Source organism: Corylus avellana, chromosome 6 (assembly GCF_965113065.1).
Source record: "Corylus avellana chromosome 6, dhCorAvel1.hap1.2, whole genome shotgun sequence".
In the NCBI taxonomy this organism is placed as follows: Eukaryota; Viridiplantae; Streptophyta; class Magnoliopsida; order Fagales; family Betulaceae; genus Corylus; species Corylus avellana.
In genome coordinates, this window is record NC_142495.1 from 22,615,728 (window position 1) to 22,641,870 (window position 26,143).

The window sequence follows — 26,143 nt, forward strand, 5'->3', positions numbered from 1 at the left end:
TTGATTAATATGGATAAACACGGTTAATGCTGAAGACTCGGACTAAATTAATCAATATGGTCCGAATTTAGTTCAGTTCTCCCATTAATTGGGATTTCTGGCAATAATTCAGCATTTCTCCCTTAAAGCGCTTTTTTTTTTTTTTGTTTTTTTTTTTTTTGTTTTAGTTCCTTAAAGAATGCCTATTTAACTTTTCAAACTTTACTTTTCTTTAAAAATTGAAAAGAACTCATAAAAAATGTCATTTAAAAAACTCTCTATTCTATTTAAATTTAACTTTGGTTAAGAATGTTCTCTCTCATATACCAAGAATAAAGAAATAATTAAAAAATAATATTTAGGAAAAAATGCAAAATAAGTCTGTATGGTTTACTTGATTTGCAATTAACTACACGTGGTATCAAAATGAATTTGAAAGTTCCTCAGGAATGCCAAAAAAAATAATTTAGTCTCTATCGTCAAATTTGGTTCATTGACGACTCGTAACAGATTTTCATAGCGTGAAATGTTAAAGAGCTAAGAAAATGATGACACTTGTTATATTTAAGTCAAGAAAATTGTGAAACTTGTTACATTTAAGTCAATGATGTTAAATTAGTTGACGAAATTTGACTATAGGAGTTTTTTTTTTTTTTGATATATCTTATGAACTTTTGAGTTCATTTTCATATCATATGAGCTAATTGTAAATCAGGTAGACCACAAAGATTAATTTTGCATTTTTTTTCCTATATTTAACTAATATAGAGAAAAATGTAAGGAGTTTGACGTTTGATTCATTTTAAATCTGGTTCTCCAAATTAGAAAAAATGAATTATACCATTCAAATTTAATTTTTATTTGAAGAGCTTAGGGTGTATTTAGTATTGCGATTTCATGGACAAAATAGAGCAATTTTAAACCAAATCGCAAAAAATTGATTGTTTAGGATTGCGTTTTTTAAAAAATTGTGATTTGAGGTCAATAATCTACGCAAGTCTAGCCCACAAATATTTTGGTCTCTAACCAACCCATAGTTCAACCATATCCAGAAGAAAATGCTATGGGATGATATTATAGGTCTGTCAATGCGGGCTAACTGCTATAATCGCTAGTCGTTTAACCGCTATAACCGCTAACCGCTTAACCGTATTAACCGCCTAACCGCTATAACCACCAAGCGGTTAGCAGTTAATACGGTTAAGCGGTTAGTAGTTATAGCGGTTAAACGGTCATAACCGCCTAGCGGTTAGCGGTTAGAGGTTATTGAGTTTACTAACCATAACCGCTAACCGCATTTTTATATAATATATTTTTATAATTATAATTATAATAATATTTATAAATATAACATAATCACTTGATCATTAAATCACAATTTTTTTAAAATATAATTAAATCACAATTTGAATATTAATATATTATCATTATAATTTATTTGATTATATCACATAATCACTTGATCATTAAATCACAATTTTTTAAAAAAATAATTAAATCACAATTTGAGTATTAATATATTATCACTATAATTTATATGATTATATCACATGATCAATTGATCATTAAAGCATTTGATTATACAATAACAAATTATACATATGTAATATGGCATAACTCATAAGTGTACTAATTCATACTAATACAACAATTAAGTATCTAGAGACTTATTTCCAATGTATGTTATAAACTTATAAGTCTATATATGTTATAAGTCTATATAAGTCTACATATGCATATGAATAATATAAATGTATAATACCAATACTTAATCATATGATTCAATGACAATTCAAATATTTTATTCAAGACTTCAAGTGAATCGTATTATTAATGTACAATGATGATGTGATTCATATAATATCAAATCAAGTAATTGACATTGAATTAAACAATGTATTACTTATAAACACAATTTAAGTATTAATGTATTATCATTATAATTTTATATATTATCACTATAATTGATATGATTATATCACATGATGAATTGATCATTAAATCATATGATTATATAATAACAAATAATACATATATAATATGACATAACTCATAAGTCATAAGTCTACAAGTTAATCATATGATTCATATTATTCATGTATAACGATAATCACAATTGATTCAATTGAATTAAACAATATATTACTTATAGCAACAATTTAATTAAAGCATTATTATATACTTTAGGAATTTAGGACTTAGGAGTTTGAACTTACCATTTACCATTAGATATTAAGTTCAATTCAAAGAAAAAAAGATTATAAGTAAATATGATAATAATTTAAATCATTAATCATATGATATAATTTAATGAGATCATATGATTATATAATATCAAATTAAGTAATTGACATTAGATTCAACAATGTGTTACTTATAATCACAATTGAAGTATTAATGTATTTTTTGAACATTTTTTGGAAAAAGAAAAAGAAAAAAAAAATTAACCATTTTTTGAACAATTTTGAATTTTTTGAACCATTTGTAACAATTTTTTTAAAACTGAATCATTGATAGTTAATGGTTTTACCCTTTAACCTTTTTTTAAAAATAAAAAATAAAAAATAATTGAAGGCAAAACTACGTTGTTTTGCACTTCTATATATTCATCTCTTCTTCTCAACCCTAAACCTCAACGAAAATCACTCAGCAGATAGCAGCCTCTCTCACTGTCTCAACTCTCGTCTCTCAAGCTCACCCGCTACTCACGCTCGGCTCAACGAAAATACTAGGCAAACCTTATCGTTTCTTTCTCAAATTAAACAGCTAAGGTCAGTGGCTTTCTTTCTTGCTCATACCCAGATTATTTCGCGTTCGTTTTCTTGGAGTTTTTGAAGTGCTCTGTGTATTGTGTAGTTGCCCGAGCTACTTTGATTTTTGATTTCCTACTATTTTACAATTCTTTTCAATGATTTTGGGTCGTTTATTGTGTATTTGTTGATTATTGGGGTATGATCGAAATGGGTTTTGGATTATATTGGTGGGTCACTGGTTGGGGTTGGTATGAGTTGTTCTAGCTGTGCTTGGTTCAATTGAGGTGATGATAATTTGTTCTCTTGGGGCATGGGTGAGTTGGAAAACACACTATTTATGTATGTGGACCAAGAGGGTTGAGGAATTTCAAGAAGCAACGAAGAATGATCCATGGTGAACTAGTTCTGTTCACGAGCAGATGGAATTTGAAGGAAATGGGCACTAGTTAATTAGCTCTACATGTGCGTTGAAGGAAAACTATGGCAGCTGTATGGGGTTGATTTGGTTTATATAAGAAGAAATCGTTGACTTATTATACCTACGGTTAGAAAAACAAAAACATAGATGCAAACTTTGAAGACCTGGTCTTACTTTAAAATTAAATGTATGTTTGGGGTGCAACATCATATATATATGTATCGAAGCCTAAAGGAAAGTGGAAGTGGAGGCTGGCCGGCAAAAGTCAAACTATGGCAGCCGTATTGGCGGGGTTGATTTGGTTTATATATTAAGAAGTGGTTCATTATTATTTGCTTAGAAAGAAAAAAAAAATTGCTAAAGGAGAGCTAATTTTGTAAACTAATTTATTGATTTTTGTGATTTTCCTTAGTTTTCTTGGCAACAGTAAGGCTTCAATCTTGTTGATTGAGTTCTTTAAAGGAGTTGACGACTATAGAATTAGAGTCAAGAGAATAGGTACTAGATAGAGCTGGTAATCATGTTTGTTTATTAATATTTGTGTTTTGGTTGATGGTTTGTAGGTTTGTAATGATGGCTTGGCTTCTTTACTGATAAAATATATTAAGGCTAAATTGTTGTGTTTTATATTGGCATTTTTTAGGTGTGTTTTATATATATACTTTGGGATTTTGTCAAGCATTAACAAGTTTCAGTAGATTATTGCTAATCTCAGGTATGTTATATGTTCTCTTTATATATATATATATATACATATCTATTATAAACCCATTGATCAATGTTTTACAGCTCATTGTACATATCTATTAATTTAAGTAGGTTTTACAAATAGAAGTATGTATATTAAATTGTCTACTGGTGTTTATTAACTGTATTAGATGGAGGACACTTTGAGTGATGCAAGTATCTCGCCAACGAGTAACCCTCCCCCTGTTATGGAAGTGCAAGATATTGAAACACATTCCTCTGAAAATGTTAGAAGTTCATCACCTTCCCAAAAAACCAAAAAACCACCTACAAATCAATTTATTGTGTGAGAGCACTTCAAGAAAGTGGAACCAATTGACAATGACAACCCTAAAGCTAAGTGTAATCATTGTAGCAAGTTGATAGAGTGTCACTATAGGAGAAATGGTACTTCACCTATGATGACCCACCTTACCCATGGTTGCCCAACATCTTCACTTTTGAAATCGAAAGTACCCAAAAGCCAAACTCTGTTGCAAATATCACTTAAGAAATCGGTGGAAGGCACTACTGACAACCAATTGGGATTCAAGAAGTATGATCCAAAAATTTTAAGGAATGGGTTGGCTGAGTATTTCATTGAGAGTGAGATGCCTTTTAGGCATGTGGAGAGTCATTCGTTTAGAAAATGGATGAATTTAGTTGAACCTAGGTTCAATGTACTAAGTCGTAATACTCTACAAAAAGATTGCATGAAAGTGTATGGAAGAGAAAAGCTTGCTTTGAAGAGTGTTTTGCGTGGTAAAAGGATTTGCATCACTACTGACACATGAACATCCGTTCAAAATTTGAACTACATGTGTGTTATCGTTCACTTCATAAATAGAGATTGGATACTACATAAGAAAATAATCAAGTTTTGTCTAATTTTCAATCATTCAGGTGAGCAAATTGGAAAAATGTTGGAGAGTATATTGCTAGAGTGGGGGATTGGTGGTGTTTACACTATTACAGCTGATAATGCCTCGGCCAATAAATTGAGGATTGATTATTTAAAGAGGAGGTTGAAGGATAATAATTATACTGTTTTGGGAGCTGAATTTCTTCACATATGTTGTGCTGCTCACATTTTAAATCTTGTTGTACATGAAGGCTTGGATGAGTTGGTTGATTGTATAGAAAATATAAGGAATGCGGTAAAATATGTGAGATCTTTACTGTCTAGGATGACAAAGTTTAAAGGTTGTATAGAGCGGGAAAATATTACATATGCGAATATGGTGTTTCTAGATGTTAAAACTATATGGAACTCTACATACTTAATATTGTGTACCACTGAGAAATATGAAAAAGATTTTGAGCTGCTGGGTGAGGATGATTATCAATTTGTTGTTCCTTCTATTATTAACTGGGAAAATGGTAGGGCATTTGTGAAGTTTTTGATAACTTTTTATGATGCCACATTGAAGTTTTCAGATAAATATTTATGAATTAGTTCTTTTCGAATTCACTTTACTTTTTATTATGTATTAATTCATTTTAGTAATATCATGTTTCAAGTTCAAATTGTGTCACTTCCAATTCATATTTCATGCAACTTTGTATTAGTCAATATACATTGAATGATGAGTGTTTTAGTTGTGATCCTATCATGAGGAGTGTGAGTCTTAGCATAAAAGAGAAGTATGAAAAGTATTGGGAGGATATAGAGAACAATACAAATATCAACTTCTTGATGTTTGTTGCTTTTGTTCTTGACCCACAATCCAAAATAAAGGCGTTAACGTATTGGTTGATAAAATGCCATGGGCCTAAGCGGGCGGAAGCCATAGTGAAAATAGTGAAATCCCTTATAAAACGTTTGATGGACCAATACGATAAGTTTAATGCTGGTGAGTCGTCTACCATTCAAGCAAATGTAGGAAGTTCAAGTGGTAATTTGAATGTTGGTTGTGATGTCTTGGAAGATAGCGACTACCAATTTAGGAAGATGTTTTCCCAACACGTTGAGGAAGAGGATGATTTGACATGTAGGTCGGAGTTGGATCGATATTCTTTGGACGAGTATGAAAAAACAATAAAAGATTTTGATATTTTAGGTTGGTGGAAGGTTAATGCGTCCAAATACCCTATTCTAGCAGAGATAGCTCGTGATGTATTTACCATTCCTATTTCTACTGTTGCTTTTGAGTCTGCATTTAGCACAGGTGTGCGTGTATTGGATTGCTTTAGGAGTTCATTGTCTCCACTTACCACTGAGGCCTTGATTTGCACACACAACTGGATAAAGAACCGCATAAGCGATGCCGAGTTGGAGGAGTTTTTGACAGAATTTGATGAGTTAGGTAAATGTTTATAAATTAGTTATTTGCAACTTCATTTAGTTTTCATTATTTATTAATTTATTCTAATTATTTATTCATAGATGTGACTCAACCTTCAAGTTCAAGTGCTGCTTCATCTTTTGCCTAGAGGTTTGTTAGTAACAAAGGTTATCATTTTTTGAATTATCATAGTATTTTAATTACAATGCAATTAAAATGTACATGCAATTAATTCATATATGTGACTCAACCTTCAAGTTCAAGTGTTGCTTTGATATGTGTACATGCTTGTACCTTAATATTATTATGTTTAAGTTTATAACTTTTCTTCTTTTGATGTCCACATGATTTGCTAGAGGACCAGATGAGAGGATTGATGAAGTTTTAATGTTTTATTTGAACTTCATTTATATGTTGTGTTGAACTTTTTTTATATGTTGTGACAGTTGTGTGAACTTTTTTTTTATATGTTGTGTTGATTTTTTTTTTATATGTTGTTTTTTTTTTAAAAAAAAAAAAATAAAATAAAATTAACCGGTTATAATTTAATATTTAAGGAATTTTTTTTAAAGAACAAGTCAATGTAAATTTGGGGTCATTACACCCTCACCATGGTTTTGAGGGTGTGGCAACATGTCCAATATTTCTATGATGGTTTGACGACTAAAAACCATGAGGGTCATTCATGAGCAAAAGTGATTTTGAAGCTTGGAATTTTTTTGAGAGTTTAGGTGAAAATTCATAGTAATGGGATTATTAACTATAGTTGAGAGGAATTCAAAACCTCAAAAAAAATGGTGGTATGTATGAGATAGGGATTACGCCGAATCTTCATGCAAAAATTGATAGTTTGGTAGAGAAAGTTGATGGTGTTTTTGTTACCCATACGAGGATATCCTCCGTTGAGGCCTTTTTCAAAGCCTTCGACATCCCCTAGACTAGACTTGCTGTCAAAACCTTTGGCTTCACAACAACGAGGAAGCTGGGCTTGATCTGGGCATTGGACGAAGAAGGTCAGAGGAACGAACCCCTTTAGCCTTCTTGGATGCTATTGAAAGCTTAACTACAATCTCTAATCTAGACCACGTAGCATCAACAATTACGACAATTGAATCAAAGACTAATGGCTAGGAAGAGAAAAACAAGCTCTCACCAGCGAAATCTAATCTCAGCGGAGAAGGCACATGTTGCCGAACGACAAGACCCATAGTTGTAGACGAGAGCTAAGCAATGACCATCATCGACGAATCAACAAACCTCTCAGAAAACCATCAACGACTGCAGGTGTAACAACCCTGATGGAAAAATCAATTAATTGGTAATTAATCTTATAGTTCGTCTCCCAGCCCTATCCCTCACGGGACAAGACTCAAAGATCATAACATCTCCTATACGAGAGAATTTAGCAGAAGACTTTTAAACTATGGGGATAGAGAGCAGTAACTAAAAAACCATACATTCATACACCAGAGTAATCAAAATGCCTCATAATATAAATACGTCACCAAATGTATCGGTCAACAGACCATCATAAAATATTACAAACCACAAGATAATTTTCTTACAAAAAGATAAAAATATCAAATCCTAACTTTGAGTAGTGCCAAAGAGATGACAATCTCGTTCATTGCCTCCCATGTGATTCCTCCATCATCCCACATGGACGTCAGCCAAATAAGGTCCATGTCTTCAAAAACAACTTGGATCAGGTCCTGAGCAATCACCCAAGTCGGGTCCGTAGGCATCCTCTTCTAGGCTAGCTAAATAGTGCAATTATTCATAATGGAGAGGGGGAAAACATAAAAATAAGGGGGTAAGTCCAATGACTTAATGAAGATTAATGCAACATAATACTCATGTCATTTTAGTGATGAACTCCATTTGATAAAGAATGCAACCGTTTAATAATGAAAATTATCCATAGATGTGATATAAATATAATACATGCTTATAATCATAAGTAACATTGATAGTTCAATAGTATGGTCTACTCGAAATATTATCTCTTCTACGCTACCATCCATATACTAGCAGCCCTGACCGAGTCCGACCTCAGGTGGCTCATGCTACTAATGATGTATGTCCCATAGTGACCGCCTATTAAGGCTGTGCCGATCACAAAACAACTATTGGATTTAATGCCCATATATCACACAAGCATTCTAACTATCAACTTGCTACAATTTATTCTCTACAGATTGGAATGCAAGGCATTTGGAATGAGCGGTGTTGGGAAAATAATATATTGGTAATCAACATTAATTATTGACTAGTACTATGCCTATATATATATTTTCTATCAGGAAGTGAGCGACTCACCCATTTCAAAGGAAAACGATTTCCACACTATTTAAACTCAATTTGGTGAAAAAGTTTTCAAAAGGTAGCTCAATCGGTTGGGATCATGCCTAATGAAGTGGAGGTCACTAGTTCGAATCTCTCCCTTCATCTTGTGCGGATATGTCAAAAAAAAAAAATGGTGAAATGTTGTAGTTGTTCTGGTATTAAAGGAAGTTGAACATTTATTACCCCATTAATATTTCGGAAAATATTCCGGAACCCCCAGTTCTTTCAAATTTTGAGTTTTTGATTGAGTGTTCAATTTAGTTAATTTAACACTTGAGTTTACAAAGAATTTAGATCTAAGACCTCTAGTCATTTTTCTTTTAAATTAATAACAAAAATTACATGAAAAAACTATTACTATTCCATTCTCATTAAAAGTTCAAAAAACAAACAACAGCAACACTAGGGTGGCCAGATATTTGAGGGAGCTGATTTTATTGTGCTATTTAAGATTTTGACTTGACATCTATCACCGTCAATAGAAATCCAGTGTGGGTGAGTCTTGCTTTGGCAGCTATATCTTATTTCACTTGGTTTCACCATTTAAAAACATGTATTTATTAAGGGTTAAATACCTTATCCACCCTTGTGGTTTAACAATTTTATTTTTTGCCTCATAGAGCTTACTTTTTATCACATGAGGTTTTTAGCCGAGCACAATGTAAACCTTAAACTATTTACACTTTACATGCTACACATATTTTTATCCGGTTGATCTTTACTAATTAATGTTTTTTTTTTCGAAAGAAAATATTTCCACATACCTCATTCAAACTACTACCCAATTGAAAATGTTTTTCCCAAACTTTAAATTGGGACAATCTCCCCCCCCCTCCCCGGCCCCCCAACTACCAAAAATTGTCAATGTTTCCCCAGTGACGAAACTACCATTAGTAAAATTAAAACAAAAAATATTAAAACTTCTAGAAGAAACCTAAAACTTAAAAAAAAAAAAAAAATCCAAAGTGTGGCAAATTTAAAATTTAAAATAAAAATCCTTTTTATAAGAAAGAACTTAAAAAAAATCGATTTTTTTGTTATAAAAATTGAAAATTTTTGTTTTGTCTTTTTATAACTTTTTTAAATAAAAATTTTCGTTTTTAAAAAATTAACAATTTACGTTGAAGAAAATAAAAATTTTTGTTTTCTAAAACAAAATTTTTAGGGTAAAGTTCACATACCTCCTCAAACTACCACCCAATTGACAATGTTCCCCCCAAAATATTGTCAATGTTCCCCAAGACTAGCAATAAGACAAAAATGACCCTATAAATTTCTCAATAAGACAAAAATACCACTAGAAATAAAAAAAAAAGATTTTTTTAAAAAACAAAAAATTTTAATTTAAATAAAATTATAAAACAAAAATAAAAATAAATAAAAAAACGAAAATTTTCAATTTTTATATAAAAAAATCGATTTTTTTTTTTTAAAATTGGCCAACGGTTGGATTTTTTTTTTTTGTTAGTTTTAGGTTTTTTCTAAAAGTTTTAGTTTTTTTTTTTTTTTTTTTTTTAAAAATTTTACTAAGGGTAATTTTGTCATTAGGGGGAACATTGACAATTTTTGGTAGTTTGGGGGGGGACATTGTCAATTGAGTGGTAGTTTGAGGGGGTTATGTGAACTTTCCCCAAATTTTTAATTTTTCTTTAAATAAAAATTTATGTTTAAAAAAATATATATTCGTCTTAAAAAAAATATTCGTTAAAAAATTTTTTCCTTTTTTAAAAACAAATTAAGAAATTTCGTTTAAAAACTATTATTATTTTTTTTAAAAACCATTATTTTCAAATTAAAAATTTTCCTTTTTTAAAAAAAAATTAATTTTTTTTTGAATTTATAAGAGTATTTTTGTCTTATTGAGAAATATATAGGACATTTTTTATCTTTTTGCAAATTTTGGGGGATATTGACAATATTTTGATAATTTGAGGGATAATATCACAATTGAAAGTTTAAAGATACATTATCAATTAGGTGATAATTTGATGGGATATATAAAATTTACCCAAATATTTAAGAATATTATTATTCACTACAAAGACCTTGCTACTCACCTATTCTCATCGAATAGGACTAAAAAAGATTTTATTTTATAATTATATCCAGACTTCAGGGTCGGGCAAATACCTGACTAAGTTTTCAGTTACCGAACTTGTCGGGTCGGATTGCGAGTTGTGTTTAAACCCGGGTACCCGCCTCGCCCCGCCCCGCCCCGCTTTAACCTAAACCTGTTAACCCAAATATCTCAATCTCCCTAAGTTTCTCTCACGCCTCCATCTCTCTCAATTCTCTGAGACTCTCACGCCTCCCACTCACTTCTCCCAAACTCCCTCAGTTCTCTCAAGTCACGCCTCCCTCTCCCTCAGCCTCACTCTGCGCTGAGCGCTTTCACCGGAGCTCCGATCACAAGGTTTGTTTCTTTCATTCTCTCTCTTCCGCTCTCTCTTTCGTTATCTCTCTCCGTCTCAGTCTCAGCCTCAGCCATCGACCTTTCTCTGTCTCAGCCATCGAGTGTTATTTCAATTATTTCAGATCGAGTGTTGTTATTCGTCTTTGTTTCTAACAAGTTTATTTCAATTATTTCAGATCAATTCTCACCGAATCAATTCCGAGTTCCTGCTTCCCACCGAATCAACCTCTCTCTGTCTCAGCCATCGACCTCAGGTAACAAATTTTCTTTTCACACAAACAGAGAGAACAGTTTCTGAGGGATCGGGGAGTCGAATATATTTGTAGTAATATTGTAAAGGTGGGGTTTTGGGAATCTCGCAAAACAATTGAAATTAAATCAAATCTTGGGGTGAGCAATACAACCCCGTTACCCCAGACTCATTGGCAGTGTTTGCCAATGGCGCTGGGCTGGTACAGTACCAGGGTCGGTACTGTAGCACTTTTTTAGAAATATGTGTTTGATTGGTTTTAGTGAAAATGTTTTGTGGGAAAAGTGAAAAAATATATTTTATATGGAACAATGTAAAAAATTTATTTTGTAGTGATTTTTTTATTTGAATAATAATAAAAAAAACGATTTATGTGGTATAAAAAGTAGAGATGTTGAGATTAATTTTGAGGTGAAAAGATTTTTTTTTTGGGATTGAGAGAAGGCCAGTTACAGTACCGGCCCAGGCCAACCACAAACACAGCCATTGTGACAGTGGCACTGCCGCTTCTGCCGCCACATCATCAATTTAAATTGATTCTCATCATTTCACTTAAAAAAAATTAATGGTCAAATTTATAATTTAGAATGTCTAATCACGTATATATTGCTTATATTGTCATGTAATTTAAAAAATTTAAATGACGTAAAATTATATACACTATCAGATATTGTAAAATCTAATATAAATCATGAAATAGTTCATTTTCATTTCACTTAAAATGAAGATAATCATATTTCTTAATTACTAGTAAATTTTTTAATTATTAATTATTATTTTTATTGTTTTGAAATCATAAATTTCAAAATATATGATGAATTGGGGACTCTTAAGGTTTCAAAAGATTTTTGAGGATCGACCAAGCAGCTCAAAATTTAGTATTGTACTTCACCACATCACCTTAGTCGAACGAACATCAACTTAGTATCTTAGGTTTTTATATGGAACATGGTGCACATGCTTGGTTGATCGAGCATAGGTTGAGGGGATCGACCAAGCCCTTCTCAACTTCGATTTTTGATACATCTTCAATTGCATTTCGACCCTGACTTAACCCTAAACTTAATGTTTATAACAAAATATGTTTTGATATTGAATTCGCCAATATTAAAAACCTAATAGGATTTCTATTCGTTCTTATCTTGCCTAAAACTTTTAGGCTGCTTGACATAATGGGTACATTTCTCTATCATATGATGGTAATGCCAACCTAGCTTTACTTTTGTAGCTCGAGACCAAATAAAGTAAAAAATGCGAGCATTCCTAACGACAATATCTTTGGCTGAATGTTCAATACTCAACCAGTTCAACATTTATGCACATGCTAAGCATGATTTGATTTGATCAAAGTCAGGGTTTTTCTTAGCTTGTGATCTCCTCCAAATAGTCTTCTTCTTGATTTCATCCGGACACGATAGCAAAAACCACCAAGTAAAATAGTAATTAAAACGACACCGGATCTCTAAGCCCAAACCAAGCTATCGACAAAATAACAAAACCCTTTTCTCCTATTCATTTATAATAAATCCTAACCACACGGAATCTACCATAAACAACCCATCGCACGCCGGTCACTGCCTAACACCCATTCTTCGCCAGCCACTGCCCAACACTGCCGTAGTTTGGGTTGCAATTCGTTATTGTTTTGTCTGTTTGGTTTGTTCCTTTAGGCAAGGTGAGATTTTTGCAAAAAAGAAGTGAAAGTGATTTGTCTATTTGGTTTGTTCCACTGCCCAAGCTTTGTTTTTGCAATTTTTGCTGAATCATTATGTTTGATATTGATAGAGTAAATTTAGTGTGCCACTGATTGACCTTGCTTGGCCTTGCAATTTATGCTTGTTCCACTGCCCAAGAGAATGGATGAATAGAGTTATATGGTAATCAAACCGGAAAAGTCTTAATGATAAAATACCCAAAAAAAAGAAAATTACAAGAAAAAATTGGAAAAGTAAAAACTGACTTGAATCACACGCTATGTAAATTACATATAGCTGCTTTATTTGTTTTTCAGCTCAAATGGCAGACGCCGTAGAAGATACAACCCGAGCGCCGCCCCAGAATGCACTGCCGGAGAACGCTCTGCCGAAGCGGTGGGGAGACGAAGAGGATGATACTGTGGAAGAGCCGAGTGCATCTTCTTCGAATTCAGAGGAGAAAGCCGCCTCGGAGCTCAAGGTTGAGGCCTTGACCATCAATGACGACGAGAGCAAAATCAACAAGTTCCTCGATGAGCCCCAGGACTCTAACATCACAGCGGTATGATCTCTCTCTTGGCTTTAGGTATAAGAAGTTTGATTGGTTGAGTAGTCTCAATCGATGAAAAGATGATATTTTTGGGCCATAATCACCACCCAAGAGAAAATATTGGAAAAGTACAAGAGCGGAAAGATATTTGTCCGAAACGAGAATTAGGGTTTCGATCAACTAAATACGTCGGCTACATTTAATTTTGGGCTGTTTGGTTGTTGAGAATATATGCATGAAAATATCAGAAATGGAATCTTGAATCTGAATATCTTATTTCTGTTTAGATTGAGAGGTTATATGACAGTTGGGGTTTTGGCCAACTAAGAAAAAGACAAAGAATATATGATTGAGGAGTTATAAATATCATATGTTTCATATTTGTCCTAAATGAAAATTGGGGTTTTGACCAACTAAACACCTTGCTATGGTTGATTTTGGCGGTTTGGTTCTTGAGAGTTGCTAGAAATTAAAAAAGTGGATGTTAGCCTCAATCTCTTGTTTTTGCTTTGTTTTGATGTAATACGAGGAAGATACATGTTTGCTGTGTTTGATTTTGGGGGATTGGTTATTGAAAATATGCAGGAAAATAAAATGATATGAATCTCTTGTTTCTGTTTTGGTTTAATATAACAGAAGGAAAATAGTTGTACAGCTTGACTTCATTTTTGGATACTAAATGAAAGCTTTAATTTTGGTGAGAAACCAAGAATTAGGGTTTTGACCATATTAGTAGTTTGCTCCTTAGGGATGCTTTGGTCTCTTGTTGCTGAGATCAATTTTACTTTTGATGCAGGTTACTGATACACTGTATGAATCTGCTAGTAGTTTTGAGGATTTAAACTTGTCACCAGAGTTGCTAAAGGGCTTGTATGTGGAGATGAAGTTCCAGAAGCCCAGCAAAATCCAAGGAATTAGTTTACCGATGATATTGAATCCTCCACATAAAGATTTGATAGCTCAGGCACATAATGGCTCTGGTAAGACTACTTGTTTTGTGCTTGGGATGTTGAGTCGTGTTGATCCCAACCTGAAGGCTCCTCAGGCACTTTGTGTCTGCCCCACAAGAGAGCTGGCTATTCAGGTCAGCTTTTGCTCTTGTTATTTTGTTGCTTGATATTTTTTTTTCAAAAAAATGTATAGAAAGGCCTGTTATGGGTAAACATTAAATGTTTTATTTTTCTACGTCCTTATTTCCAAAGCTCAGCAAAGAACCAAACACAGCCTTTGATGAAATACTTTTGATGGTTCTGTCCTAAATATGATTTAGAAATGATCCGATTTTCTTATAGTGCATTTTTGAAACTTGAACCAATGTGGTTGTTGAATTTCATGCTTTTCAACTTGAAAGAATTTATTCTAGTATGATATCATTGGTTCACATTTTCTGGAGCTCAGATGGAATTTTTTGAAATGTATTCATTTGCTTCTGTGTCATACCACTAAACGAATTTTAACTGTATCTATCTGGCAGAACGTGGAAGTTCTTCGGAAGATGGGGCAGTACACAGGTATAACTTCAGAGTGTGCTGTGCCAATGGATATCAAACATTATGTGCCAATATCAAAACAACCGCCGATCTCAGCACAAGTAGTCATAGGAACTCCTGGTACGATCAAGAAATGGATGTCAAATAAGAAATTGGGCGTGACTCAAATCAAGATTCTTGTTTTTGATGAGGCTGATCACATGCTTGCTGAGGTAGATTTTATCTTGGTGATTATTTTTATATTTGGTGAAATTCAAAGTATTATCATTACATCTAAAAAACTTCATTACTTGATTTTGTTTGTATCTAGATCTTTGGTTTGCTTGGGTAGGCAGATTTATTTGTTTGGGACTATATGGTTAATCTTGTGGTATCTTGATTTTTGAACCATTTGGTTGAATTGCTTGTGTGCACTATTACTGCATGTGAAGATTATTATATATTCTCTATTTGTGTATAAACTTTGAACCATGACAACCTATAATTGGTCCTAGTTAGTTTAATTCAAGAGCATATCAGTATTTTGGATCACCGAAGGATTACATAGTGTTTAAAACCAAACTTTGCTTCTTGAACATATATGAAGTTCATAAACAATGGTCACCACATCGTACATATTGATCTTTAGATAGAGATGCATAGGCATCAAATTGTTCCCGTGTTGGGTTGGCTAATGCCTAATTGTGAAATATCAGTTGCTTGTTGAAGACAGCAGTGCTGGGTGGACGTAAAAGGCCTACATTCACATTCAAATGAGATGAGTAGTTAATCTGTTTTTTTAACCCCAGGGGGTTGGCTCAGTGGTTGGACAGCCTGGGACTTTGAGTATGCTCCTCAAGGTCTTAGGTTCGAAACCCACTGAGTGCAAACTGCTTCTTGGGGTCATTGGACTAGGGGGTTCGCCCCTTGAATTAACCGAGGTGCACTTGTAGAAAACTCCTTGCCGAGGGCCAGTGCACCCCCGGGATTAGTCGGAGTGAAGCTCCGGATATCCGGTCCCAAATAAAAAAAAAAAAAGTAGTTAATCTGTTTTTTTGTAGTAGAAGTATTTATGGATTCCTGGGGAATTATGCCAGTCTAGCAGAAACCATTAGAGTGCACTAAGCTTGATACTTTGTTGGATGATCTTGGGTTTAGTTCACTTGCATTTATGGAAATGTTATTCCATTGTCTCAGTACAGTTGGGGAAATGAATACCAATTACATTTACAGTTTGGGAAAAGTTTTGGGGTGGTCATTTTTTTGGTTTTTTTTTTTCTTTTTTGGGGGGGGGGGGGGGGGTGGGATAAGGGGGCTTCAGTTGGATCATAAGGTACTAGGAAGTGTATTTGCTGGCCGGTACCATGTTTATTGGAACTAATGTAATCATGTTTATTGGCGCTTTTTTATAAAATTTCCTTTACTTATATAAAAAAAATGAATACCAATTACATGCATGTTACTTCTTTCAAATGATTATATGCTTTATTGTTATGGTAATACCTGCATGTGGATAATTGCTTTAGCTAAATTTTGTATGTATTCTTTTAATCTTTAGGTACATAAAATTGATTATTCATGCTCGTTTTGTTGATGTAGGACGGATTTAAGGACGATTCCTTGAGAATAAAGAAGGATATTGAAAGACTTAGTTCTCACTGCCAGGTTTGTTCAACTAACATGGTTTATGTGTGCGCATATGTTCCTAATGAGCTTTGCTTAATGATTCCTTGAGAATAAAGGATTGATAGTTTTTTTTTTTTTAAATATATATATATATACACACACACACACACACACAGATATTGATTATTTTTAAGTAAAAGATTGCATTAGATCTGTTGCAAGCTTATTCATTACTCCTTTTGTTAGGTAGGTTGTAGCTAGATTCAGCATAGGTGTAGTGCAAAAGTTCCCACAGAGAATAAAGGATTGAGGGTGTTATATATATATTATTTTAAGCAAAAGGTTGCATTATATCTGTTGCAAACTTATTCATTACTCCTTTTGTTAGGTAGGCTGTAGCTAGATTAGAGATTGATATTTGCAATGTTATTCCTCTATAAGTTGCTTTGTATGTAGTTCTGCTTGATAATATCTCCCTTATTGCTATTCATCCTCAACTAGAGCCGGTGGCCATTCATAAAATCTCCTAATAAAAGGCAGTACATGTTTCTTTATTTACGGGCTTTGTATGACTGTTTCTGTACGATGCTCTGATTAATCGATCATGCACAAAAGATTATGCTATTAGTTATGTTGACATAGATTTACTCGCATATGCAAGTTTCGATTTATCAGATATTTGATTGGTTATCTTGATCAACATGATTTTTTTTGTCTAATTGAAACAAAAATGGTTGACTTGTTTTGATAACCAATTTGTTTTCAGGTTCTTCTGTTTTCTGCTACGTTTAATGAAAATGTCAAAAATTTTGTATCAAGGATAGTCAAAGACTACAATCAACTTTTTGTCAAGAAGGAAGAACTGTCTTTAGAGGCTGTGAAGCAGTACAAAGTTCGTTGTCCTGATGAACGCACGAAGACTCTTGTGATTAAAGACAGAATACTTGAATTGGGAGAGAACTTGGGGCAGACAATTATATTTGTACGTACGCGAAATAGTGCCAGCATATTGCATAAGGCACTTGTTGACCTTGGTTATGCAGTTACTACCATTCAAGGTGCTGCCAGTGCAGAAGACAGAGACAAAATAGTCCAAGAGTTCAAAAATAATCTAACTAAAGTTCTTATATCAACGGATCTCCTTGCCCGAGGCTTTGACCAACAACAGGTGCTCCCCCCCTCCCACACACTCCTTTTTGCAGGAAAAAAAAACTCCCTTCAACTCTTCTCTGTTAATGTGATGAGGTACTTTAAATTTAACATGCTGGGAATTTTTTTCTGCAGGTCAATCTGGTCATTAACTATGATCTTCCAGTGAAGTATGAAACCTCGGAGCCTGATTATGAGGTGTACTTGCATAGGATTGGAAGGGCAGGGCGATTTGGCCGCAAGGGTGAGTTTTTCATGTTTCAGAACTTTGTTTTCTTCACAATGCTTGGCTAGCTTGACTCAAAGCATGATCTTTTAGTTCTAGTTCATTTTATTTGGAGCAATTTTCTGTAAATCACACCTGTGTGATAATTATCAAACATTCTGTACATTATATATATAGTATGATACTTTGGGTATATTATATATTTTAAGGAGTTGCTAATACAAATCAGGGAGAGGTTAGCATGCCCTAAACATGTTTATTGCATGTCCAGGCCGTGTCAGATCGGTATCTAGCCTCAAAACATTATCAAATAATTCAAAACACTCATCGGAACACAAAAATAGTTTTCACATTTATGTGTATCAAAACACTTTTTTAAACAAAGAACAAAAGACACCACATTTTCTCTGGAGTGATGGGAGCTCTCTGCCGCATGACTTTGTTAATTGATCCTAACTCTCCTAATATTTTTAACTTTTAATTTCTGAATATACCGTTGAAATGTGAAATGTGAAATGTGAAATCGAATAGCTAACGAGGTCTATTGTACCTTACAGGAGCTGTGTTTAACTTGCTATGTGGTGATAGGGATGAGATGCTCATGTCAAAAATTGAGCATTATTTTGGCTCTAAAGTCGCAGAGGTAATTTGTACTCCCTCTTCCTTTTTCCTATTTATGCTTTTACACTATTTGGCTTCTGTAGTTCTAAATTATTTTTGTGCACTATTTTTGCAGGTGAAGTCCTGGGATAGTGATGAAGATTTCAACAATGCCCTTAAGGCGGCGGGATTGTTGTGATGATCAGTTTCACTTAAAGGGCCGTATCCCTCGGATTGTTTAATATTGTTTTTGGTTAATGTTTTCACTTTTTTATTGGAGCCCTATTCTGTATATGTTAACACAATAGGAAGTTTTTTGATCTACAATTAAGTTTGTATTTTGTAATTTGGCTTCTTATGACATTATTTGTACATCAAGTTTCTACAAAGAAGTTTTGAGTTTTGCAATTGGGTTTCTTGTGTTTCATAATATATTGAGTAATGCCATAACTCTCATATAATTGGCGTACAATTGAGATTGAGATGACTTTGTTTTTTTAACAAAGTGAAATATTGGTTTTTTCAATTATTTTTCTCAAAATTTTGTTTCTCAAATGATTACCATCTCATAAATCACATGAGGTGGTAATATATCATTTGGGAATAAATTTACCTTAATTAGCATTTTGCTTTCACAAAATCTTTGGTGAATCAAAGGCCAGCCAGCCTATTATTTTTTATTTTTTGGCAAAACTAATTTTCATTATCATGATATTTTAGTTTTGGTATTTAGAGGTTAATTACATGGTTAGATTACTAACAAAAGCAAAATAATGTTTGATACTTTCTTACTATATGGACGAAGTTATTCTCTAAATTTGGTTGAAAGAAATTTTTTCAATTCAATCTGTTAACCTCATATGTATTCTTAGAGCATGTGCAAATTTAATAGAGTGCGTGATTATAATTTTTTTTTTTCTTTAGTCTCTCTTTTCCTCTAATGACATCTTCTCATTTACTTTGCTTCCGAACTTCGAAGTCCATATGGAATATTTAATTATTATTATTATTATTTTTTCTAGATTAACAATAATAAATCTTGAGAGCCCGTTAATAACGGAGCCGTATGAGCAGAGATTTTTAAATGTACGTATTATGTTAGACACACTTGGTGGATTGCACGTCCTAAGTAGTGCCCTCCCACTCCTAGACAAAGACCCCTCTACCACTCCTACATATATGTATCCCTTTGGAATGCTGCTCGATCATCTCTACCCAATTTTGGAGATTCTTCACAAAGAAACACTTGCTTTGGAGAGAGAGAGGAGAGATGGGAGGTGTGGTGTTGGTGATAATTATTGCAGCATCACCTCTAATGGGTTGCACCAATTTAGGTTTAGCTCAGAAGGAATCCGGGGTCATGCATGTAGGTGGAACGGTGAAAGATTGCTAGGATCGTGTTCTACCTCTAATCGCAAAATAATCAAAACATGGAACTAAGCCATATAGTAAATTAAAACATGCACAACAGAAATAAACAAACTTCACAATCACAACACAATATTTGTTTACGAAGTGAAAAACCCTTTGAACACATCAAAGGTAAAAACCACTGGGGCAGTCAAATCCGAAAAATCACTAAATAAAGATTCAGAGGAAGAGGAGGAGAAGAAGAAGAAGAGGGTGAGGGTAATACCTCCCCAAAACCCCTTGAATTTTGAGCCCAAGAATTCCAACCATAGTACTCGAGAAGATGGAAAGTGTAGGAAACTCGTGAGGGAGGGGAAGAAGCCGGCAGAGGTGAAGCAAACGGTTGAAGAGCAACCACCCAGTATGCCAACTGAGCTCAAGGACAAAATCATGGGGCTGCATGGTTGGGAAAAAAACCAAACAGTCATCACGTGTGAGTCACGTGATCATTGTTTCGTCAGTCAAAACGGCTTTGACTGACGGAATGGTCGAATTACAAAAATTTGGAAGTTTAGGGGGTGCATTGCAAAAATTGAAACATTGAAGGTTGAACTGAAAATCGCCCAAAATTTTGGGAGGGTAAAGTTTAATTTTCCCTTTATTAAAACATGCACAACAGAAATAAACAAACTTCACAATCACAACAAAAGATTTGTTTACGAAGTAGAAAACCTTTTGAACACATCAAAGGTAAAAACCACTCCGGGGCAGCCAAACCAGGAAAATCACTAAATGAAGATTCATAGTTACAAACTAGACAATACTCACTCCCTGGAAGACCTCTAGACTTTGTAAGAACAACAAGCCTCCCAACTTGTCTCTATCCTGACCATCTTCATCAAGTGCATTTTCTTACCGACCCTTCGGTAGACTTCTTTCTTCAAGCATCCAAAGTAGCAATCTTTATGTAGACGAATGAACAAGGCAACACGCCAAAATCAAGAGTCAAGGACAGCCCGAAGCTTTATCACATCTCTTCTTGAATAAGTACTCTTGAGGAACAGTGTTCGTAGAGAAACTTTGAGACTTCAATGAACAATGCATAGAGAAATATTTTTCAGAAGTCTGAAATGAACAGTGATAGGAAAACGATTTATAGGGTAAGCAATTTGCTCTTCGCGTCCTAACGAGACACTTTCTCGTTATGACGGGATGAACAGATTCATAGATCTGAGAATTCAACGTCCTAACTAGAAAGCAGTTCCGTTATGACGGGAAGAACAAATGTTACATTTTCGTCATATATCCTGTCTTGACGTACCATCTGACGGGAAAACAGGAAACTCAACATTGGTCCCGTTACATGTCCCATCCTGACGAGGAAATAGTAGCTTCAGCTTCAATCCCATCACATCCCTGTTCTAACGCAACTCCTGACAAGGAAACAATAGCTTCAGCCTCAATCCTATCACATGTCTCATCCTAACGACATTCCTAACGAGGAAACAGAAACTCCTCGTTACATGTCTCGTTCTGACAGAACTCTTGATGAGGAACCAGAAACTTCCAAGCTTAGCCCCATTACATGTCTCGTCCTAATGGGACTTCTAATGGGGAAAGAATAGGCTCTTCATATAGTCCCGTTACACATCCTGTTATGACGGGGCTTTTGACGAGAAAACAGGGGACTCTTCCAAAACCCCTGAAAACCTATGTGCAACTCACCAAAGTCTAAGTGCAACTCACTAAAGTTTTAAACAAATAAACAATACAAAAAATATCATTGAATTAGGCGAACCTAAAACCTAACAAAAGGTATTGTGCCAGGATTGCACTAAGGGATGGCACGAATGGGTTCATGGTGGCAAGCCCATCAAAGGTATGTGATTAAGTAATTATAACTAACCTCTCTCACATCCTCACATTTTTGTTAATTTGGTGTCTAATAAGGATGGAGATTGTCCCCAAGGAGATAGCTCAATTAGTTGGAAACCACACATTATGAAGCAGAGATTACTAATTCGAATCTCCTTCCCCCTATCCCTCCCCTTGTGTGAATATGTCCAAAAAAAAAAAAAAATGATGGACATTGGCTGCAATTTCAATTTGGATGGCCCTAGATGGTGCCAGAGCACACTTGTTCTGGGTAGATAGGCCTTACACCCAAGCTACCTAGGATAAGTAGTAGTCTCACACTTGCCCCTAAGATTAGCAGGTCTTGCATCTGCCCATAGCAGACGAACCCCGTACTTGTCTCTCACGGAGGGTTGTTCGAATTGACTACAATTCGTCAGCAAATTGCAGTCAATCCTCTCGTTCGTCTAATAAAGTATTGAGTCCATTGATTGACTCAAATTTGGCTTAGCTACTAAAAAAAAATTACAAAAGATCTTCTGTAATGTTTTTAGCATAATATATTTAATTTCAAATTTTTTGCGAGAAAGTGAAAAGATGATAGAGTTATTATATCTAGACTAATGAAAAAAAAAAAAATCTATAATTTTTTTTACAGCACCTAAGCCAAATCTAATTGGCCTTGTCAATTAATAAAGGGTTGAAACCATTGATTGACGCCATGAAATCATGTGTAAATTGGGCTCATTGCAGGTTGCAAGGTATCAATAACATGCATGGATGAAAGAAGTAGAGTTGTGTGTATTATGCGAGTGATTTGACCGATGAATTGGGCCAATTTGACATCGCTGTAAACAAGTACGTACACAGGAAGGAACTCAAAGCCAAGCTATGCTCTGTGAGACTGGTGTCATCCCCGGAATCAACTTGCACTAACAGGTTTATTTAAAATGCTCTATCTATTAATTCACTACAAACAAAGACAGGTGATCGAAGAGCCTTTTTGGCAGATTGGACAATGGTGGAGAGTGTGAGAGATTATTACTCTGTAGCAGGTTGACAACTAGTGGGGTTCGATTTGGAGGTTTTGTGATTTCCCACATAGGAGAACAAAAAGTCCAAGGACTGAAAGGCCATGTTGTAGTAGAAGATTGGATTTTTTTTTTTTTAATAAATATATTTCTGCAGCTCTGAGTCATTTTTGTTCCTTCGCTTTCTGTTTATAAAAACAAGATGAATTTGCCAAGTTGATTGAATGGCTATTCAGGGAGGCTTGCATGCTTGGAAGATCATATGGAGTGAAAGGTATTCTTCTAGTCTAAGATTGTCTATGTATGTTTTATATCCTTTACAATAGGTCTTCTTGAATGATTTAAATCATCCTGCAAAAACATCTGTAATTTACATCATTGCTAGCATAGTCATGAGAGGTGGACATATTTCAATTCCATGCATTTGGAGTATCCATATGCATGGCTTTCTATATGGTTTCCGTAGGGGGGAGTGATACTCATAGAATAACATGCAAAAGATCTCTATCCAATTCACATACCACAAAGTTTTCTTAATTATCACAGTTTAATTAATTAAATGTACTATTTTGTTATGAATTTAATGTTTGAGATAAATGATAAATAGACTAAAAATAAAATGTTTGTCTTTAAACTATATTTTCTATTTAGATTATATATTTTACAGAAATGATAGAAATTATTATATTTTTAACCATCTCTATAGTGAATGTGGATGAATTCACTATTGAATTTGTGCGGAGTCTACATGAATTAACAAATTTAATGATTGATATATTGAAGAGAAGTTCACTGCATTACATTACATGATTAGCAAACTTTACTGGCAAACAAATAAGGTAAGAAGTAGCACTAAATTACATGATTAGCAACCTGTCATTTGTCATTCACATGGTAAACAATAAACATAAAGTTGTGGGCCTAATTAGAAGAAAACAAAAAGTTATGGACCTTAGTTCATATTCAAGATTCATTGATATTACCCATTCCTACCATATTGCTCTTCCTCCTCAATAAAGTTGTGGACCATTTTGGAACAATTATTATTGCCACCAGGCCCAACACCACGTTACCAACCCATCCAATGACAATAGATTTATTTTATTCTATTTTAATTGAAATTGAGATAAATTATTTTATAATTAATATTTTATTTTATTACATTCAATAATGTACATAATGTCGTATTATTTTGGGTAAAGTTTCACTTAATCCCATCAAACTATCACTATTAGGGGTGCCGAACCACCCTTGAATTGTGGCCGGACCACCCCTAGGTAACAGAGGATGGTCTGGTCACCCACCAAGGGGTGGATCGGCCACCCTTGTCTCATAATGGGGTGGCCGGCCACTCCCAAGATGTTTTTGGGGGTGGCTCTAACAGTTTTTGAGGGTGGTCAAGCACCTGGGGGGCAGCTCTTCTGCCCCATGCCACCCATGGGGTGGTTCTGTAACACCCCACCTTAATGACACACAATATTGTCTGCTTTTGGCTCCCCCAAATCAGACTTCTCAGGAGGTCACCCATCCTGGTACTACTCCAGCAGAAGCACGCTTAATTGCGGAGTTCTGATCCGTCACCCATCTTGGTACTACTCCAGTTGAAGCACGCTTAATTGCGGAGTTCTAATGGGATCATGAGTCATGACCATCATGGCTTTTAAAATGAGTTGTTGTAGCAGAAGCACGCTTAATTGCGGAGTTCTGATCCGTCACCCATCTTGGTACTACTCTAGTTAAAGCACGCTTAATTGCGGAGTTCTGATGGGATCATGAGTCATGACCATCATGGCTTTTAAAATGAGTTGTTGTCATTAAGTGTGTAGTATACATTTAAGCACATCCTCATCTCCATATCCAGGCGATGTGGGACGTCACAGTAACGAACCACCCCATTTTAAAATTTTTTTTTCTTTCAATTTTTTAATTTTAAATATATTTAATTTAATAGTTTCTAGGGGTGGCCAAGCCACCCCTAAGCTGTTTTCGGGGGTGGCCGGCCACCCCTATTAGATTCAGGGGTGGCCGATCCACCCTCTAGAGCCACCCCAAGCACTTGGGCCGCCCCCTGCCACCCATGGGGTGGTTCGTTACGAACCACCCCAATTGTTCCTTGTTTTGTTTTTGTTTTTTTATTTTTATTTTTTTATTTTTAAAATTCTTCTTCTTCTTATTCTCTTATGAGGTTTTATCCGTCGTCTTGTTCTTCTTCTTCTCTTATGAGGTTTTATCCGTCGCCTTGTGCGACTTATCCCGCCCAAAACCTCAACCGTTAGCCGGATTTATCAAGGTTTTTCCGTTGTCTTGTGCAACTTATTCTCTTATGAGGTTTTATCCGTCGTCTTGTGCGACTTATCCCGCCCAAAACCTCAACTGTTAGCCGGATTTATCAAGTTTTTTAGATCGGATTTCTTTAGATCTAGATCTACTCTCCTCCAATGGATTCAGCTATCAACGTGCCATTGCACCACCTACACCGTCGCTCCAGCTTCACGTAGCCACCGGCCGGTGCACCATCCGCTAGCTTCCACACGCATCCTTCCTCCGTCTCACCTTCTACTGCAGCTGCTGATTTTTGGGTTTTTTTTGCTGTTATTATGTTTATTACTTGGGTTATTGTACTGAAATTTGGAGTGATTCTTTAAGTTCGGATCCTATTGATCTTATAGTGCATACCCTTCTACAGCCTCCTGCTAGAGGTTGTCGTTACCTTGTAGGATTTTGAGCAGTGTTAAAGCTACCCATTTTTTCTATTTTGGTGTTTAAAACACTTTATGCGGTCCCCTTTGAGCTGCCTGGGACATTTTATGACCCATTGCCTAATGTATATATTGCACTGTAATTTTCTTTTGGGTCTGTTGTGGGAGAACCCATCCTTTTTTTTTTTTTTTTAGTGTTTTAATCCTTGTATCTTTCTCTTATTTGCTCAGGAAAAAATAAAAAATAAATAAAAAAAATTTATAAACCAAGTCCTTTGTGCCATCCAATAAGGAAGGGACACCTCAGCCTATCACACCAAATAACAATAGGGAATTCATATATAAACTCCTTAGGTTAACCCGCTTTTATTAAAAGCTCTCTAGTAGTTTTTTTTTTTTTTTTTTTTTCCAGAAATTAACTCCTTGGGTCAATCGAAACTATAATAAACTTCCTATCGTCAAAAAAATTTAACAGCCGTTAGTCCACTCAAAACTCCCCGTTTTATCTGATTAAAATATTAATTTTTTATTAATTTAATTTAAAAAATTAGATCTTAAAAAAAAAAAGAAAAAAAGTGAAGGGTGGCCAGGGGTGGCGGTGCCACCCCTAGCCACCCCCCCAACCCCTATGGGGTGGTTTGCCCACCCCTCGGGTGGCTTGCGGCCACCCCCAGGTGGTATGGAGGCCACCCCCCCACACCCCTGGCCACCCTTCACCTTTTTTT

The 26,143-nt window shown here is 34.7% G+C and overlaps 1 protein-coding gene across 1 annotated transcript; it reads left to right on the forward strand.

Moving 5' to 3' along the window:
• The first annotated feature begins 10,774 nt into the window (after positions 1-10,774).
• Positions 10,775-18,892, forward strand: LOC132187479 (DEAD-box ATP-dependent RNA helicase 38). The gene is made up of 10 exons (XM_059601801.2): positions 10,775-10,920; positions 11,097-11,174; positions 13,182-13,426; positions 14,211-14,498; positions 14,889-15,116; positions 16,483-16,548; positions 17,276-17,677; positions 17,794-17,902; positions 18,442-18,527; positions 18,621-18,892. Exons 3-10 carry the CDS (start codon positions 13,187-13,189, stop codon positions 18,681-18,683), a joined length of 1,482 nt encoding a protein of 493 aa, XP_059457784.1. The 5' UTR covers positions 10,775-10,920; positions 11,097-11,174; positions 13,182-13,186; the 3' UTR covers positions 18,684-18,892.
• Positions 18,893-26,143: the final 7,251 nt, after the last annotated feature.

What these genes read in the sequence shown, in the direction of transcription:
- LOC132187479 (XM_059601801.2), top strand. Translation starts at nt 13,187, where the DNA reads ATGGCAGACGCCGTAGAAGATACAACCCGAGCGCCGCCCCAGAATGCA. An exon ending in AGGACTCTAACATCACAGCG is followed by an intron (nt 13,427 to 14,210) that starts GTATGATCTCTC and finishes CTTTTGATGCAG; the next exon opens with GTTACTGATACACTGTATGA. An exon ending in AGGGCGATTTGGCCGCAAGG is followed by an intron (nt 17,903 to 18,441) that starts GTGAGTTTTTCA and finishes TGTACCTTACAG; the next exon opens with GAGCTGTGTTTAACTTGCTA.